Raw genomic sequence first — 17,307 nt, 5'->3', positions numbered from 1 at the left:
AGCTGTGAAAATATAACACTGTGCAGACGTGCAACATTCTGCTGCAGTAGAATTCACTATTTGATATAAGACTAACATTCCTGACAATAGATCTCAATAGTCATCTTTTATGGTATAAATGCCTTTTTAATAATAACATTTTTGAATGGAACATTCTCAACATGAATGCATAAATCCAAATAAATATAACTTAAATATGTGGAAAAATACTGTGTTTGAAATGTATAATTGAAATTAGATGTTAGCTTTTTGTTTTGATATATATATATATTTTGTATTCCAGTCTCCCTTCAGATATGTTAAGTGGCATGGCATTCAACACAATACTGCTCACCTCCTTCAGTTGGGAGAAAAGCTGGTTCAGGTTCAGCATTATGGGGGGACAGGGCTGCTGAGCCTAGAGATGGATCTGTTGGTCCTGGCACCAGGGGGAGGGACAACTGATTTAGTATGAATAGCTGCCAAAAATGTACCTGCATTTATTAAATGTCAGCTAAAAGAGGAGTGAAATTAAAAACCTGTATAGATATTAACAGTACTTAATATCAGCTTAGTAAAAAAAAAACATAACAATTATTATTTACAATGGACTACACTTAGCTAACAGACACATTTCCACCACTCATGGACCACACCCACCTTTTCTTTTGAAAAACTGGGTGACACACTGTCGCCCTTTAGTCCCTCTCTCTTGTCTTTCTCTCCTTTCTTTTCTCTTTTGAAAGCCTAACTTTGTAAGTCGTTGAGACATGTGTACACACGTCAGTACTAGCATCCCTGATCCTCGGACCTCACATGCTCACACTCTCTGCCAGAAATTGCTGGTGGTGCTGCACCTCGTTTAGAGGCAGGACCAAACCAGCTTGTTTTAAAGGTTCGAGCTTTCATTTATCCAGCATTTAAATTGTGATTGGAAGAGCCATATTGGCTGCTTGACCTACCAGAGAATAACCTAAGCCAATTTTGACAACTTTTCCAATGGCAGTTGCTATAGCATCCACTCCCAAAGTTGCAAAATCTAGAGTGAAAGTTGTCAAGTTTCAGGCCTATATAAATGAGTGACGACAGCCACTAATATTATTTACTTTTTTTTGTTAAAGCTATGATATATTGGTTGCTGTTTGAATGTAACCTAATTATAATTACAACAAATAAAACAGAACATGTTTCTAAAGAACATTAACATTTCAGCCAGTAAATCCCTAAATACAAATATCCCTGCCCTTCATCCGCTTATTGGCGCAACATTGTGATGAGTACTTTTTCTGGCATTATTCTCAATGGATGACTGTTTTGTGTATAGAAATATGGAAGCAAGGTTTCTGTGAACGTGTGTGTGAATGCATACATGAGTGTATCATCAGCAGGGTCAAAGAAAGACATTGTCCCTTTGTTGTAATCCAGTTGCATTTTGACCTGTTTTGGCACTCTTGTAAGTGTCAGAGGGGTCGGGGGGGAGGTCATTGCCCTGAACTCTCCGTCCCGTAAACACAAAGTCCAGAAGCCGTTTTCAGGCCGAGCGCAGACCTCAGAGTTTCTAGGTACAGACAAAGAGGCCACGCCCAGGAGCCAGTCCTGATTACTTCCCGTTTCCACGATCCAGTGGTGGCTTCCTGAGCCCAGTGCGTCCATGCCAACCACTTCTGCGCTCATGTGGAAGCGCTCTGGGTTGTCAGGGCAACCGGTGTGCTGCTTTGAGTAGTGGAGGGAAGTGAGGTCATCTGACAGGATGAGGCAGGGGTGTGCTGTGTTTGGGTCCAAAATAACAGGGGCTAAAAGACAGGATATTAGCAGAAAGATTGATGAGGAAACACGGTCTGGGTTGTACAATTTTACTCTCTAGGCCTTGAAGCCTTATAGCTATGATATACTCACTATGGTCAATTTTGTCCAGCATTTTCTCCCATACTTTATATTTGAGGTTGCAGAGATGCTTTGTCACATCAATTAGTAACCCCGAAAAGTTGTCTGAACCAAGAGGGATGCTTCTTTCTCTGTGATAGAAACACATATTTTGGACTGAGAATATGGCATTGTCAACTCAAAGAGTGTAAACCCATAACTGTGCTGACCTACCTGTCCTGGGTGGCCTTGAAATTCTGGAAAACAGAAAGAATCACAGTCAAGGTGGGAGGTTTTGGGGAACAATATTAAAAGGTTGATTTATACCTGACTGTACAGACCTTCAACAAGATCATATCTTCTTCTTCCAGCTGCTCCTGTATGATTGAGATGGTCTCTGCGAGCGATAGCACTTCTGCTGACAGTTCTTTAATCTTATCCTTCAATCCTGCAATCTTTTCTTCTTCTTCTTTTTTAACAGCAGCTATTCTGGCTGACTCTTCCTCGTAGAGGATTTGATGCAGTTGCTTGAACTGGCTCTCGGTCAATGTCTGGGTTTCTTGTGCTTGATTCTGAGGAAGATTAGGAAAATTCTGGTTTATTTGACCAGATTATTTTTCATTCAAAACCACACATCTGACATCTCATCACATTTACCTTGATAAACTTGAACATGTCTGCAGAGGTCATCTGAATCCTTTGGAGGCTGTCCATTTTATCTTGTAAGTTCTTGAGTGATAAAGCAAGTTCATCCTGAAAGACAAGCAGGTGAGAGTCAGCAGAGATCATTTAATTTTATATAACGATGTATCAGAATTATGAGTGCTTTGAATATCTTGGCCCTGGAGTTTTTTCACAATCAGGACAGACTTGCTGGGCAGCATTCTACCCTTGGGTGTTACCTTGAATACATCAGGTGTACAAAAACAGCAGAGTCCGTTTAAAAGGTTGCTTTTACGATGAAGTCTGGAAACACATTGATTTTTTCCCCCTTACCTTGCAGTCCAGCACTGCCTCTTCTATAGGCGAGCAGTCGTGACCCTTGTGCAGTTTGGAAGACTGACACACCACACAGATGGGTTGTTTGTCAACCAGACAGAAAAGTTTTAACTTCTCCCCGTGCAGAATACAATTCAAAGTTTCTTCCACCAACATTGAATTCTTCCTGGCCTGCAAAAGGGCTTCACAGACGTTTCTTAGAGCCAAATTGGTGTGAGGGCTGGCCTTAGAGGCTCTTTTCCTGCATACTGGACAGTCACGTACGCCTCTTTCCCAACAGCGCTTCACACAGCTCCTGCAGAAGCTGTGGCTACATGGCAGCAACACAGGGTCTGTAAAGATGTCACAGCAGATTGGACATGTGAGATCCTCCTCTGGGAGAGACATGATCAGTAGCTTGTCACGTACAATGCAGTTAATCCACAGTTCAAAACAGCACAAATCCTCCGGTTTGAGTCCTCATGTACTTATAATGGTTCCTCTGGCAGTAGCATAATAATTTAGCGTGCCTCGTTAAACTTGTCTCTCTAGCCTCAGAGCACACTGACAGCCTATCTATTGTTCTTGACATGAAGTAGCAAAGGCTCTTGGTTTTCCTGTGCATGACTTTTGTGGGAGTAACTCAAATCATGCAGCACTGAGAAACAACCCAGTATGTAGCCAAGCTGGGAAACAGGAAATGAAACCCTATTGGCCATTGTGGGTGAGCTTAAAACGGGTTGCATGTTTGAAATGTCATGATTCAGGAAATTAACAGCAATGTGGCACAAATGTTTTTAGTCTAGTAAATAATTCATTGGGTAATTCACCATTTGAAAATGGGATGGCAAGGTCAAAACAAAGTCATTTCCTATACACCAGTGAACTTAATGACGAGCATTGTTTCCTAAATGCGTTCACACACAGTGTGGTTTCTATCTTTAAGACCCAGACTGGCTACACCAGCCCCGAAAGAAACAGGATTTTAATGAACTAAAAACAAAACACTTGCTTCTTGTTAATATACTGTAATAGGTACTCAATTATGGCATTGATAGTACATTGTATGCGTCTTAAGCATGTGTGTTACATCATTGGTATTGGTCTTGAAATAATAACAGAATATTTGCTGCAGGTGCTCACTGTTTAGGATCAGAGGATTGTAATCCTTTTTTATTTTCTGAAAGACTGCAAAGAATGCAATCCAAAACAGGCAGAATTTGAAATAGCTAAAAATAGACTGATCAAAACAGTGAACATGTCTTCTGAAAGCCTACTTTTTCTAAGGTAAGTTGTAAAGTGGGATTGCAATTGGGGGTCTATGTTTAATTCTAGAGTTGTCCTTGATTCTGTATGAAAAAAAACAACGTGCAGTATAGCATTTGTCTTTTAGTCCAAAGGTTTACAATTCAGTGTTCATATTCAGTGTTGGCCAGGGCCGGCCCTTGGCATTGGCAGTATAGGTGAATGCTAGGGGCGCATCAACCATGGAGGGCGCCGAAAATTGGGGGAAAGAAAACATTTAAACATTTTAAAATGTTAGAAAATGTTTTATTTAAATTTCATAACAAAACAATTTCCCGATTTTGGATCAACAAAGTACATCTTATTATCTTATCTTAAAAGAACTACGCCTATATTGCGTACAGCGACCATAAACTATGGTGCACCCCCTCCCCAAATCAGGTAAATTGAACTGCCCCAGCCCAGCAGCCCCCAGGTCAGAAAGGCAAGGAGAGTCAGGCTAAGGTAAGGTGTTGAGGTGTGAGATTGAGGCCTTTAGTAGACAGTTGGAATGAATGGTAAAAAACCAGTGGTTTCTGTAAAATCTATTATTTTAGTTAAGTCATTTTTGTGTCCAGTTATAAAAACACAGGCACCACAAAATTGAAAACACATTTTTAATGTGGAAGTAGATTACAGCCCTCTCTTCACTTGATTAGGACAGCTCCCTCTGCTGTCATTAATGTAAATTACAGTACAAACCAGAGGTTTATGTGAAAGTTATTTTTTTGAAATAATGTTTTTTATGTGCAATTATAGGTTTTAATATTATATTTGTGTTAATTTAAAAATAAATCAAACTCCCAAAAAACGTAGGGGGGGAGCTAAAATCCAGCTAAAATCTTGCCTATGGGCAGCAAATTGGTCAGTTAACTTAGAAACAACATCTAAGAACGTGGGATAATACAAAAGTTGATACTTCAGAAGATGTTCTCAAACTCCAGTACAAATGTTACTATCTTTGTCCTTTCGAGCCAAGGCTGATTGATTTCATGCTTCAAAGTAATGACATCATGGAGCCTTACAATCGGCTACACTGTTAAAAATGCAAATGGGAGACCTTGAAGACCTCGCTACAATAGGCCGTGCTTGTGTGTGGGGCGCCGCCAGGGATTTTGGGCCCCATGAAAAGATATCACATTAGTTACTTAAACATTTGTTTCTTAATGTTCTAAAATAGTTTGGGCCCCTGTCAGTCACGGGCCCTTAGAATCGTCCTAACTTTCCACCCCCTTACGGCGCACAGTGTGTTTGTTTTGTGTGCATGTGTGTGTGTGTGTGTGTGTGTGTGTGTGTGTGTGTGTGTGTGTGTGTGTGTGTGTGTGTGTGTGTGTGTGTGTGTGTGGGGAGGGGGTGTGAGTGAAGTCATTTTTGGAGAATAATGAGAATCTTATCGATGGCTGATGTAGCTCCTCGCGCCCTATCCGCCATTTCCACGGTTCTTGGTCCCTCCCTCTCTTCTCCGTTCTTTGGTTACCATGGCGATTACGTCAGGTTGCGCCACCGATTCAGCCCAGTAGACTTTAGAGAGGCGGTGCTGCGAGCAAATCCCGGACGACCGAGAGCAGCAGTCATCATCATCCTGTGAATTTCTGCTGCTCAGATTTCCCATCTACTACTCGGCCACCCTCGTATTTGTCCAAAATGCGCGAAATTGTGCACTTGCAAGCCGGTCAGTGCGGAAACCAGATCGGTGCCAAGGTATCTTTTGATTTACTTTCTGTGTTTGTTTCGTCAATCTGATGAGACTGGTGCAGCGAGAGGACAGAGACGTCTAATCCATCCTCTGAGAATTTCCGAGAATAAATCAAATGCAGTGTCCTAGATTGACTCGTTGTGCAATGAATACAAAATGTAAATGTTAGACGATTAGATCATTGATATTCTCTGCAGGGTTTAAAGGTGGTTTAAGATTCGTGCAACCGTTTAATTATGCCAAAGAAAAGAAAAAAGTGAATGTTTATAATTAAATGCAAACTTTATATTTTACTTTTCTACTTTTTTTGTGTAATTCTGAAATAAATTACATTAAGGATTTACGATAGATGTAAAGTGTGCACTCGTCATAGCAGCCTCCCCCCCCCAACCCCCCCTTATGACCTATTTACCTATAATTCTTTTGGTGCCAATCCCAGCCACAAAATGTCTATTTTACAGCAATCCGTGCTGTTATTTTGTTGTTTTAACATTAAATTATTTTATGTTTAGTAGTTTGGAGTGTGTGTGGTTGTAGATAATTGAAGACACTGTTACTTATCAGATTATTGCCATCTGCTGATTACTCCTGAGACAGTCTGCATCTCAGACTAATGGACTGCTCTTTTGACCTGCATTTAATCTGATAATTAAACAGATATTTTAGCTTTGCATGTTTAAAAATAGCTTTGTATAAAGTAGCTACAGTATGTGCTATTTCAGTGAACTCAGCTTTTAGCTATATTCAGTTTGTACATTATTATTTTTCCCTTGGCCTATATTAACATCATTCTCTCTCTCCTTTCCTCCTACGTCTCTTTTTTCCTTAGTTCTGGGAGGTGATCAGCGATGAGCATGGCATTGATCCCACCGGTGCCTACCATGGAGACAGCGATCTACAGCTAGACAGAATCAGTGTCTATTACAATGAGGCCACAGGTAAGTTACATATTCAGCTTTAACACAAATAGCATATTCAACAATCTATTTTCTTCCTTTACCTACCCAGCCCCAGATGCAAAATGATTTGCATACACGTCTGAGTTTTACATTAAACACAGCATGCTTAACAAGCTTGTTAGATTGAGGAGTGACGTTGTCAACCTGATTTCAGGTGGAAAATATGTTCCACGAGCCGTCCTGGTGGATCTGGAGCCTGGCACAATGGACTCAGTCAGGTCGGGTCCCTTCGGGCAGATCTTCAGACCCGATAACTTCGTCTTTGGTAAGCTGTGTGAAGAATAAGTGAATATACACTGAGCTGGTATTAAAACGAAGATTTTTTCTTCCATAAGAAATAGCTTACATGTGTTTCCTCCAATAATGAACTGTATTCACTACAGGTCAGAGTGGAGCTGGAAACAACTGGGCCAAGGGCCACTACACTGAGGGAGCCGAGCTGGTGGACTCCGTCCTGGATGTCGTGAGGAAAGAGGCGGAGAGCTGTGATTGCCTCCAGGGCTTCCAGCTCACTCACTCCCTGGGTGGCGGTACTGGCTCTGGCATGGGCACTTTGCTCATCAGCAAGATCCGCGAGGAGTACCCCGACCGCATCATGAACACCTTCAGCGTGGTGCCTTCTCCCAAGGTGTCCGACACCGTGGTGGAGCCCTACAACGCCACTCTCTCCGTCCACCAGCTGGTCGAGAACACAGATGAGACCTACTGCATTGACAATGAAGCTCTTTATGATATCTGTTTCCGTACACTCAAACTCACCACCCCCACCTATGGAGATCTCAACCATTTGGTGTCTGCCACTATGAGCGGGGTGACCACATGCCTGCGTTTCCCCGGCCAGCTCAATGCCGACCTCCGTAAACTAGCCGTCAACATGGTGCCCTTCCCCCGTCTGCACTTCTTCATGCCAGGCTTCGCCCCCCTCACCAGCAGGGGCAGCCAGCAGTACCGCGCCCTGTCCGTGCCCGAGCTCACACAGCAGATGTTCGATGCCAAGAACATGATGGCTGCCTGTGACCCACGCCACGGACGCTACCTCACCGTGGCTGCCGTGTTCCGGGGACGCATGTCCATGAAGGAAGTGGACGAGCAGATGTTGAACGTGCAGAACAAGAACAGCAGCTATTTCGTTGAATGGATCCCCAACAATGTGAAGACCGCCGTCTGTGACATCCCGCCCCGTGGCCTCAAAATGGCTGCCACGTTTATCGGCAACAGCACCGCCATTCAGGAGCTCTTCAAGCGCATCTCTGAGCAGTTCACTGCCATGTTCCGTCGTAAGGCCTTCCTCCACTGGTACACCGGGGAGGGCATGGATGAGATGGAGTTCACAGAGGCAGAAAGCAACATGAACGACCTGGTGTCCGAGTACCAGCAGTACCAGGACGCCACCGCTGAGGAGGGCGAGTTTGAGGAAGACGGAGATGAGGAAGTCGCCTAAAAAATCCGCCATTCAGACCTCTAAACATAATTTTTCCTCAACTGTTCCTTACAACCCTTCCCATCAGGAATTTACATTCACACTTTGAAAACATCATCTAATCCATCGCTCTAGTATTATACATTGATGTGTACCAATACTAGTACATGTAATGCTTTAAATGTTTTTGTATGTTGTTTTTGCACTGAATTACTGTCATCCTTACATTTGTCCTGTCATTGCCTTGCAGAATTAAAAACCAAGTGATTTTAACTGTGAATCCTTGAGTTTGGAGGGTAAGTAAAATGTTAATAAAAGCCTTTTACTGCCTCTGAGTATTTTATTGGTTCACTTAATCTGGCATAAATCGAGAATTTACAGCACTTCAGTGTATGTTCTGCAACCCCCCGACAAGGAAAGTAAATGTAAGTCACAACATGCCATGATTTTCAAATTATTGTTCTATTTAACTACAGAACAGTATATGTAATTCTTTATAAACGTTTATTTGACAAAAGGCATAAATAAACATGTTACATTTTAAAACATCTGATTAATCATGACGCATTATGAAATGCATGGTTGATCCAATTTAATTTAACTACAGAGGGAATACTTATAATACGTAGTGTAAACAATTTCTTGATTTAGCTTAATATCATTTCTCAGCATAACTTTTTATTGTACAGCTGTCTATATAAAATATAATATATGTTTTTAAACTGTAATAAGATGTTGCATTGTTATTATTATTAGTCTGAAAATGATTTGTCTTGATTTAAAATGCAATGGACTCATCAGGACTAAAAAGATATTGCTTTTCCCTGTATCAAATCAAAAAAAGCTACATAGTAAATTGCAACCTTAACAAGAAAAAACATCTCTAAACTAAAAGATTAGTGGAGATAATAAATATAAAATATTGAAAGTCTTAATTTGTGCAAAATAAATGTTCAAAAACCTCCTTGAAATGTTAAATTGTTCTTTAAATCTTTGAGATCCATACTGTACATCCAGGTGCATTTCTTCATAGGCCCACACAGGAACCATTCAATGCCCATTGAAATGAAAGCAGTGAGTAAATGCATCATGTGAATAGGCCTCAAACCTGGCAATAATGTCCTCTCTTTATGCTATCCTGGCTCCAAAATGGTGGAATGAGCTCCACATTGAAATCAGGACAGCAGATAGCTTGCACATCTTCCGGCGCGGACTGAAAACTCATCTCTTTCGACTCCACTTCGAGCGATAGAATTACTAACAAAGCACTTATATACTAATAAAGGACTGGCTTATCTAAAGCCAGTTGAGTAGCACTTGAAATGTTTTAGCTCTATGAAACCTGATGTACTTATATGATTCTGTTTTCTTCAAGTTTAAACCTTGTTGGTCGAACGCACTTATTGTAAGTCGCTTTGGATAAAGCGTCAGCTAAATGCAATGTAATGTAATTATCCTGGGAAGGTGTTTCTTTGATTGATCAGCTGAAGGTAGACACCACAAAAAAATGTCATCCTTGAAGGATTTTGTAAAAACACAAAGCTTAAGATCTCAAATGAGTCTTTCCTCCTTTGGTAACTTTAGAGCATCTGGTGCTGCCACACCATGTGCACCAGACTGTTCCTCAGCACTGGGTCTATACGTCCCTTCAGTCTGCCTCCTCTTTTTCACCACGCAGAGGAGCCAGCCAAGAATGGCCAAGACTATGGCCAGAACACCCAGTGTGACTGTAGGGGCCACGATGGCTGCAATGTTGGGTCCATTCTAATAGAAAAATACAGAACATTTGAAAATCTGGTGACACTGGTTACTCTTGTTAAAGTCATTTAGTGGTCAAGATAATTTCTATTAACTTACATCGGTGGCATTAGAACGGGTCTCGCTTGCAAGTATAGTATAATTCCCTGTGAAAAGAAAAGAAATGTCAGAAACACTGCAGTCAAATGTTAAGCCTTTCTTTTCAAAACCTTTCAAAAAGTTCTACATGCTTCCCTGTGTATTGTACATACAACTGAAGATGGGCTTTCTCACTGCTGGATAACTGGTAACCTATTAACTAAAACAATCCCCCCCCCCACAATAATCTACGATGCATTTCAACAGTTGTTTAAATGCACAAGCATGTTAACTGTTGTTATTGAGTAAGGTTACTGCATATGTATGGAGATGTTTTAAACTTCAGCCGTAACCTGGTTTCACCTAGTAATCTAGTCTAGTGGACTTAAAATAATTAATTCAATTTTTTCGGGATATGTACTTTTTGGCCGAGACAATTTTCAGGCAACCGGCTCCAGGATAGGAATTAGCTGCCTGTAAAACTGCAAATTGTTGTTTTTATTTTTTAGATCTAATACAAGATGTAAAACATGCTTAAACAGTTTAGTGTGTAAACGCATTCACTGAAAAAACTATCAATTCATGAAGAAAGGGTGGTGTATAGAGGGATCCTTTAAAAGTAGTTGATATAAAGTGCAAAATGGATTTAAGTGAGGTGTGACTAACCTTCTTTTTTTTTTAAAACTCATGTTCAAACTTACTAACAGGAGGCAGATATTGACCTACTTTTGAACTGTTATCTAGTCACATGAATTTCATTTATTTTTAATGCAGGGTTCGAAAAAAATGGAACCAACAGCACAGTAGAAGTAGTTTCATGCCCACAGTGCAGCATATGATATCCAGACAGCCTATTGCTGTTCCCAGCCATTTTCTCCATGACCAGCCATGTGATTAGTCAGTGACATCTCGAAACTACAAAGTTACTAAGTAGAGTGAATGAGGAGGAGGAGCTCAGGAATGCCGAGTGTACTGTGGTTTTGCAGTCAGCTCAGTCAAGCCAAATACTAGTTTGCAATACGAGTAAAATACACACAAATGGCTCTTTCGTTTGTTTGTTTGTTTGTTTGTTTGTTTGTTTAGGGAAAAACTATTTAACATCATTTTCATTCAAGAACATTTGGTTTGGAAACGTAAAGCCTCCTTTGAAGTTTTTCGAGTCAATCATTCACTAGGGCAAATAGTAAACTTTGCAAGGTCACAACTAGGCTAACTTGATTACAAGCAACAGGGGTTACAGCGGGGAGCCGAACACATTGTGAAATTTAATTATTTTGCATGCGTAATTATTGATAAGATAAAACCACATATGTTAAGCTCATTCAAATATGGCAGTGTTTTTTTTAATGCATTACTTATAATACTCTGACAAAACTGTGCATGTTTTAACTTTGTTCTGGAATGTAGGCTATCGTTTGTTTTTATTTATCATGGCAGGCTATAATGGTGAGTGTGAGTGCATGTGTTAAGGTGTGGTAAGATGCTCGTTTGTGTGGGAGTTTTGAGGGTGAAGGGATGGTCACTGACTCACCCCTGACAGGATTACTGCTCAGGAGCAACAGTATAACACTCCTGACCACAACTCCAGGCCTGGCCAGCACATCCGGACACGCCGCCATCTCTACCCGTGACCAGCAGGGCAAAGTGAGGGCAGACATGGGACTCTGGGACATCAGCTTGGGTCCATCATTAGTTCCAACATTCACTGTGTGGATTTATCGCATCTGGAACAGCTGAAGGCACATAATTGTCAGTGGAGTAACGATATTTGTTCCTTTTATTCTATTTCTTAGTTCACTTTGACACTTGTATCCTTCAATCTAACTGTTGACTCATAAACACCATACAACTACTGAGTCACCTTCAGTCTGATGTTGAATCACCATTAAACCTGCCCAGACCACAGGGAAAGAGTAAGCTATAAATAGCATTTTAACTTAATACAGTCTAAATGTTTAACCCCTTCTCATTGGCAGCATTAGTATGGTATGTGCAACTAATAACAAAGAAAATATGTTGTCAAATTAATTTAGCAAAAGCTCTAGACACATACCATTGATCCATTCAGGTAATCGAATCAAAACGGGAAACATCGAGCAGGTGTATTCCTCGCTTCCGCCCCACCTTGTCATAAACTGCAACAAATTGTTTATTCCAACAGGTGAAATATCGAGAAAAACACCGTGCTTCCAAAAAAAGCTTGAAAAGACCAAAGACTGGACTACATCCTCGACTGTCTGCTCTACCGGTGGTGTTTTATGTAAAGCAGTTTTTTTGTCTACTCTTCAGATCGCCATTGGTCACATGGTTAAGTTTCGTATTACATTACCTGAGCGCAGTTATCCACCTGCAGCAGAGTGAACAACAGATACTCCTTTGTACAGAGTCAAAGAAAAGCGTAGTTTACTGAAGCACAGCAGACCCGATCACTCCTGTTGCCATGAAAACAAAATTCCTTGAAACACACATTGGCCTACTATCAAAAAGATCACTTTGATCACAGGTGTGTCAAATAATGCCAATTTACCTCCTGATTCTGGATTTAAACTGAAGCTTTTTTTGAATAGTACGATGCCAGGTCGCTCTCACTTGCTCCACCCTGCTTGAGTAGATAGTGTTTTACTGTACTCCCCTGCACAGCTTACCTAGCAACCTGGCTGAGGGTGGTGGAATGAAACAGCGCCTCCCTCAGGTTTGATCAGGTTACCCAACATGAGGAAGGATATCAACATTCCTGAAATATTTTAAGGATGAATTCTGCGGCCAGCTGGTCCAGTGGACTCTAATCCTCACCTAACCTCCCCCTTCTCATATTCAGAGGGGCAGGGGAAATGTAGGCTGCTTCAAGCCTAATCTGCAGTGGTCATAGTTTTGAATTTGAACAGTGAGAGCAGCGAAGCGTTCTAGAAAAGCAGAGAACTGCTATTGAAAATGACTCACTGCAGTTTTTAGTGCAAGAAGATGCCAAACCATTATTATTAAATGTCTTATACTGGGGTTTTATTTAAACTACCTATACTATTTGGTAATCACAATGGGCTGTGTCAGGCAGACAAAGTTACTTTATAACATAACCTTAATAGTGAGAGTTATTGTCTAACCACAGTATATTAATGCTTAAGTAATGTGTTGTTGATGGGTGGTGGTGATATGGAGCTGAACATTTAGCTTGCTGAATAAGGCATGCATTATTATTTTTGAGTTTTTATTTACTTTCACACAATAGCTTGTGGCCGTCTAATTTCATGAATGTGCATTACATTTAAATTATGGAAAGACTAATTAATTGAAAATAAGGCATTAAACTCCCATCAGCAATTGTTTTGAATGTAGGAAAGATATGAACAAACTGTTTTTTTCATTTCTTTTTACAAAGGCTTGTTTATTTTTGGAACCAGCCTTTTACTAGAGAAAGCCTGCATCAGTCTGTTGTCCCGCATACAATTACTGCAGGCATGTGGTGTGTGGAACCATCACTAGTACATTGACATGCCCGATCATGCATGATGTAAGCCCATATTGAAACAAATGCTAGCTTTGTGAAGCTGTGACACATCAATTTGTGTTCAGAAGAGAACTGTTTCAATTAAAGTTTCCAAAGATGTATTGTGGCATTGTTTTTACTTGATTGCATTGATAGATATGTGTGAGGTGAGAAACCACATTTTTATTTCCCTGCACCTCTCAGTCCAAGGTACAGCAGTGGGCTTAATGTTTAACATTTGGAAACCAAAACAGTAGCAAAACATCTGCAACATATATGACCTTAAAGATGATCAATTCAAAGTTGAAGTTTCAATAAAGCTTCCAACTTGATTAAATTAACTTGGCTAGTCAGGAGATAATGAATGTTCTGTTTATTATCTGTTAAGAAATAATGCCACTGTGCCACTAGGGGCCGATTGAGGCACTTTGCTTTTCCTTTTATGGGTCGGCTCCTGTTTCGCCTACCGCTTGCCGTAGGCGCGGTAGAGCCTGGGTAGTACAGTAAAGCGGCGGGAGAACAGAATATCTGTCCTCAAATATAATAACAGTCCACATTTATACACAATAATAAGCAAATAGTGTGCATTGCGTCGTTTCAAGAAGGTTTTAGTTTGTTAAAACCCGTCGGTGTTTGGCAGATAATACCGTTGACCGCGTGCATTGTTGTACTGCATCTTTTTAAACCATTCGCCTGGAATCTGCTTTGGACGTTTGTTTTTATTAGCCCGTTTTAGCGCTCCAGCAATAATGGCGAAGGTACAGGTGTTAAATGTGGCGGTCCTAGATAACCCTAGTCCCTTTGGAAACCCCTTTCAGTTTGAAATAACTTTTGAGTGTATGGAGGACCTTCCTGAAGGTAGGTGTCGTTTCACAAAAGTTGTTATTTGAGGCAATTTGAAGCTTGAGCATGTTGCTAACGTTGCGTTGGTTCTGTATTGATCTGTGTACTAGAGATTGCTAACGGCTAAAGCTAGGTTAGCCACATTAGCCAACTTAAGTCAGAGAGTCACATTTTTGAAAAGTAACCAAATGTTATAAGGTTGTAGCGAAGTAATATAACACAGCATGACTTGATGCGTAACCTGTGGTTGACACATCTCCAGTTTGTCTAGCATAGGTCAATTATTTGAACAAACCTGAGTTTATTGTTTATTACTACTACAATTCAAATTGCCTCGCCTTACAGTGAATTCATCTCATTCCAGTGATGTTAGTCAAAGCCTTTGTTACTCCTCATTTACTTGTAAAAGTGTTATGCAAAGGTTACAGTATAACTAAAGTCAATGTCACTAATAAGCTTTTGGGGATTTTAATTAAGGGTAGTTAAGCATTTTAGAGTTGTCTAATAGATATTTTATTCTACTTTACAGCATAGTCAAATAATTGGGTGTTAGTAGTAGCTACAGGTAAACAACGTTTTTAAGTGTTCCATTCAGTACACCTTTATACTTTATATTTACATTTGTTTTTTTCTCTTATAATTACGATTATTAGTCATTTTTCAAGTGGCTATAGTTTATAACATCAAAAACAGGTTTGCAGAGATAATACTGACTTTAACACTTTATTTGTCTCTTTTAAAAGTGACTGTACATAGACACATCTCTGAACTCAAGCTCCTGGTATAAACAATGAAAGCAAAAGCACAAAATATGTGTCCTAACAATGTGAGAATCAGAAAATCATTTATATATTGACTGTTTAAATATAGTAGTATTTCTACTAAATGAGTGATGCATATGATCAGTTAGTTAATAATGGCCAGCAACTTTCCTGTTCATCATCTATTTGATTAGTGACATCATTTCTCACACTCTTCTGTAACTTTGAGTGGTAAAGTGAACCTAACTTCATTTTGTTTTATTTGTTTGTTTTGACAGACCTTGAATGGAAGATCATCTATGTTGGCTCCGCAGAGAGTGAAGAGTATGACCAAGTCCTCGACTCCGTCTTGGTCGGCCCAGTGCCTGCTGGGAGACACATGTTTGTGTTTCAGGTGTGTTTGGCTACGGAAAGAGGAAACTGTGACAGCACTTTGTGTTCCTTTAGCCATTTAGCATATACTGGGTACAGTCAGTTTTTAAATAACATGTTATATTACTCAGTTCAACATCATCAGTTGCATCCTCTTTCTCCTTGCATTTTTCCATTTAAAATGTTGGACACATCTAATTGTTCATAGAGCCTTTTTAAAGATCAGCAAAATTGCAAACAGTCACTTTTACATATTTTGAAAAACGCAGAGGCAATACTGCAGTCCCTACACTACCAGTGTGAGAAAAAGTTTTTAGAGAGTACTTGTCCATGGACAAGTGAGTTTGGCAATTTACTTGTCCGAATACATTTTTCACTTGTCCAGAATGGACACAAATTGGGGCCACTGGAATCTTCTTCTTTGCCATCGTATTTTACATTTTCCCACGGTTTTTACGACACCGGTAACATAAGTGAGCGGTAAGATTTTACTGCATCACACATAGGGTTGGGTATCGTTTGGATTTTAACGATTCCGGTTCTGCTTTTCGATTCCAGTTATTTTCGGTTCTCGATTCCGGTTCTTTGAGAGGGTAAAAATAAGTCCCATGACAAGCTGGGAGAAAAATATATTTATGAAAACATTAAGTCAAATCTGTATTCCTATTTACAAATCACTTCATACTGTTTAATTTCTTACTGTTATTGAATACAATTATATAAAAATTATCTCTGCATTGTTTAGTTAGTTCTAAGTGGTGCAGTTTGAGAATGTACAATTGGCCCAGTCTCCTCTGATGTTACACTGCAACCTGCCTGTGAGACAGAGTCCAACCAGGGGCGGACTGGGGGGTTAAAAGTGGCCCGGGGATTCGTTGACAGACAGGCCCACTTAATGCGCGACATGTATCGGCTGGCCGGCGACGAAAGTATGTAACTTAACAAAAAACCCTGGCGACACCTCTTCTTGCACAACGGGTGTAAGACAATGACTCAAATCCGATCAATCGGATCGGTCAAAATAACGAAAACCCGTCAGTGAAAACGGAGGTGAAGCGAAAGTTCTATTTACACTTTTCTTTTTCTTTAGACAAATATCAAGACAAAAGATATACGCCACACTTCTGCTTAACGCTCTACTTTTGGGACAAATTACAGTGTGTACGGTCTCGTGTGTCGGTGTGTGTCACTGTTACGGTACACAAGAGGACGTAATTCGGGTAGCGATATGGTCGCTCAGACGATGATCCTCGTCACCCGTCGATAACGATGTACGGGCCTCGTTACCGCTCACTCCCCTTCCCCCGCCCACCCCCTGACAGGCGCACGGAGAAAGCTCGCGTGGTGCCAGTCCGTCTCCCTTGACCGGCTGGAGAGGTTCGACTTCAGGTGTGAGGTTTAGATGCCAGACCAGCGACCTGAACTTGCCGCTGCGAGTGCTGAATGTCAGGTTCGTGGATTGACTGACGGGTATTAAACGAGCCGGATTAAACGAGAGTGGCGTACGTGTCTAAAGTACGTAAATTGAAGTTGTAAATTTTCTTTATGAAGGGCCCGCTGGAACGGGGCGGGATTCAACTCCTCCGGACTCGCAGCGTGGTGGTACGGTGTGGGACAATTTTAACAGAAGTGGATGGTAACTCCGTACGAAGATGCGGGTACAAAATGAGGTACACAGTTCAGCCGTTTAACGCCAGTTTTTATAATAACGGTAGTTACTAGACATTGTATTCTTAGTGTATTTATATCGCAAATGATAAAAACGGGATTACGTTGAGTTTCCGAGTCGCATCTACACTCTAATGATATACTTATTAACGAGGTCTTTATTG

At 40.6% G+C, this 17,307-nt stretch overlaps 4 protein-coding genes across 8 annotated transcripts in view; 2 read left to right on the top strand and 2 right to left on the bottom strand.

The window, feature by feature from the left end:
* Window positions 1-233: 233 nt before the first annotated feature.
* On the bottom strand, window positions 234-3,460 carry LOC104960315 (nuclear factor 7, brain). The gene is made up of 7 exons (XM_010788309.1): window positions 2,839-3,460; window positions 2,500-2,595; window positions 2,184-2,414; window positions 2,077-2,099; window positions 1,876-1,994; window positions 640-1,772; window positions 234-418 (listed from the first exon to the last, which is right to left on the bottom strand). Exons 1-6 carry the CDS (start codon window positions 3,226-3,228, stop codon window positions 1,234-1,236), a joined length of 1,398 nt encoding a protein of 465 aa, XP_010786611.1. The 5' UTR covers window positions 3,229-3,460; the 3' UTR covers window positions 234-418; window positions 640-1,233.
* Window positions 3,461-5,632: 2,172 nt separating this feature from the next.
* On the top strand, window positions 5,633-8,508 carry tubb4bl (tubulin, beta 4B class IVb-like). Its single transcript, XM_010788308.1, has 4 exons — window positions 5,633-5,805; window positions 6,630-6,738; window positions 6,914-7,024; window positions 7,143-8,508. The coding sequence occupies exons 1-4, from the start codon at window positions 5,749-5,751 to the stop codon at window positions 8,198-8,200; spliced, it is 1,335 nt and encodes a 444-aa protein (XP_010786610.1). The 5' UTR covers window positions 5,633-5,748; the 3' UTR covers window positions 8,201-8,508.
* Window positions 8,509-9,558: 1,050 nt separating this feature from the next.
* Window positions 9,559-12,606, bottom strand: crb3a (crumbs homolog 3a). Of its 5 annotated transcripts, XM_010788305.1 has the most exons (6): window positions 12,543-12,606; window positions 12,345-12,447; window positions 12,069-12,150; window positions 11,547-11,748; window positions 10,037-10,083; window positions 9,559-9,943 (listed from the first exon to the last, which is right to left on the bottom strand). In XM_010788305.1, exons 4-6 carry the CDS (start codon window positions 11,686-11,688, stop codon window positions 9,731-9,733), a joined length of 402 nt encoding a protein of 133 aa, XP_010786607.1. In that variant the 5' UTR covers window positions 11,689-11,748; window positions 12,069-12,150; window positions 12,345-12,447; window positions 12,543-12,606; the 3' UTR covers window positions 9,559-9,730. The 5 variants fall into 5 exon arrangements, with proteins under 5 accessions (XP_010786607.1, XP_010786608.1, XP_010786606.1 ...); XM_010788306.1 differs by lacking the exon at window positions 12,345-12,447 and having other exon boundaries at window positions 12,543-12,583; XM_010788304.1 differs by lacking the exon at window positions 12,543-12,606 and having other exon boundaries at window positions 12,345-12,536.
* A 1,358-nt stretch (window positions 12,607-13,964) lies between these two features.
* asf1ba (anti-silencing function 1Ba histone chaperone) overlaps window positions 13,965-17,307 on the top strand; it is a 7,380-nt gene continuing 4,037 nt past the window's right edge. The window contains exons 1-2 of the mRNA XM_010788301.1: window positions 13,965-14,357; window positions 15,382-15,497. Of these exons, the coding sequence (XP_010786603.1) occupies window positions 14,249-14,357; window positions 15,382-15,497 (225 nt within the window). The 5' untranslated portion in view covers window positions 13,965-14,248. The remainder of the gene's footprint in view (window positions 14,358-15,381; window positions 15,498-17,307) is intronic.

The sequence above is a fragment of the Notothenia coriiceps genome, unplaced genomic scaffold, assembly GCF_000735185.1.
Source record: "Notothenia coriiceps isolate Sejong01 unplaced genomic scaffold, NC01 NC01_scaffold00031847, whole genome shotgun sequence".
Classification (NCBI taxonomy): Eukaryota; Metazoa; Chordata; class Actinopteri; order Perciformes; family Nototheniidae; genus Notothenia; species Notothenia coriiceps.
The sequence above is the reverse complement of the archived record's forward strand: the minus strand, read 5'-3'. Positions and strand labels throughout refer to the sequence as shown.

Excerpts from the sequence above, each read along its gene's own strand:
- crb3a (XM_010788305.1), bottom strand. The coding sequence starts at position 11,688 with ATGTCCCAGAGTCCCATGTCTGCCCTCACTTTGCCCTGCTGGTCACGG. Across the intron at positions 10,084-11,546 it reads GAGCAGTAATCCTGTCAGGG|GGAATTATACTATACTTGCA; the intron begins GTGAGTCAGTGA and ends TTCTTTTCACAG. Across the intron at positions 9,944-10,036 it reads CCCGTTCTAATGCCACCGAT|AATGGACCCAACATTGCAGC; the intron begins GTAAGTTAATAG and ends TTTTTCTATTAG.
- LOC104960315 (XM_010788309.1), bottom strand. The coding sequence starts at position 3,228 with ATGTCTCTCCCAGAGGAGGATCTCACATGTCCAATCTGCTGTGACATC. Across the intron at positions 1,995-2,076 it reads TTCAAGGCCACCCAGGACAG|AGAAAGAAGCATCCCTCTTG; the intron begins GTAGGTCAGCAC and ends TTTCTATCACAG. Across the intron at positions 1,773-1,875 it reads GCTGGACAAAATTGACCATA|CCCCTGTTATTTTGGACCCA; the intron begins GTGAGTATATCA and ends CCTGTCTTTTAG.
- tubb4bl (XM_010788308.1), top strand. The coding sequence starts at position 5,749 with ATGCGCGAAATTGTGCACTTGCAAGCCGGTCAGTGCGGAAACCAGATC. Across the intron at positions 5,806-6,629 it reads GAAACCAGATCGGTGCCAAG|TTCTGGGAGGTGATCAGCGA; the intron begins GTATCTTTTGAT and ends TTTTTTCCTTAG. Across the intron at positions 6,739-6,913 it reads CTATTACAATGAGGCCACAG|GTGGAAAATATGTTCCACGA; the intron begins GTAAGTTACATA and ends ACCTGATTTCAG.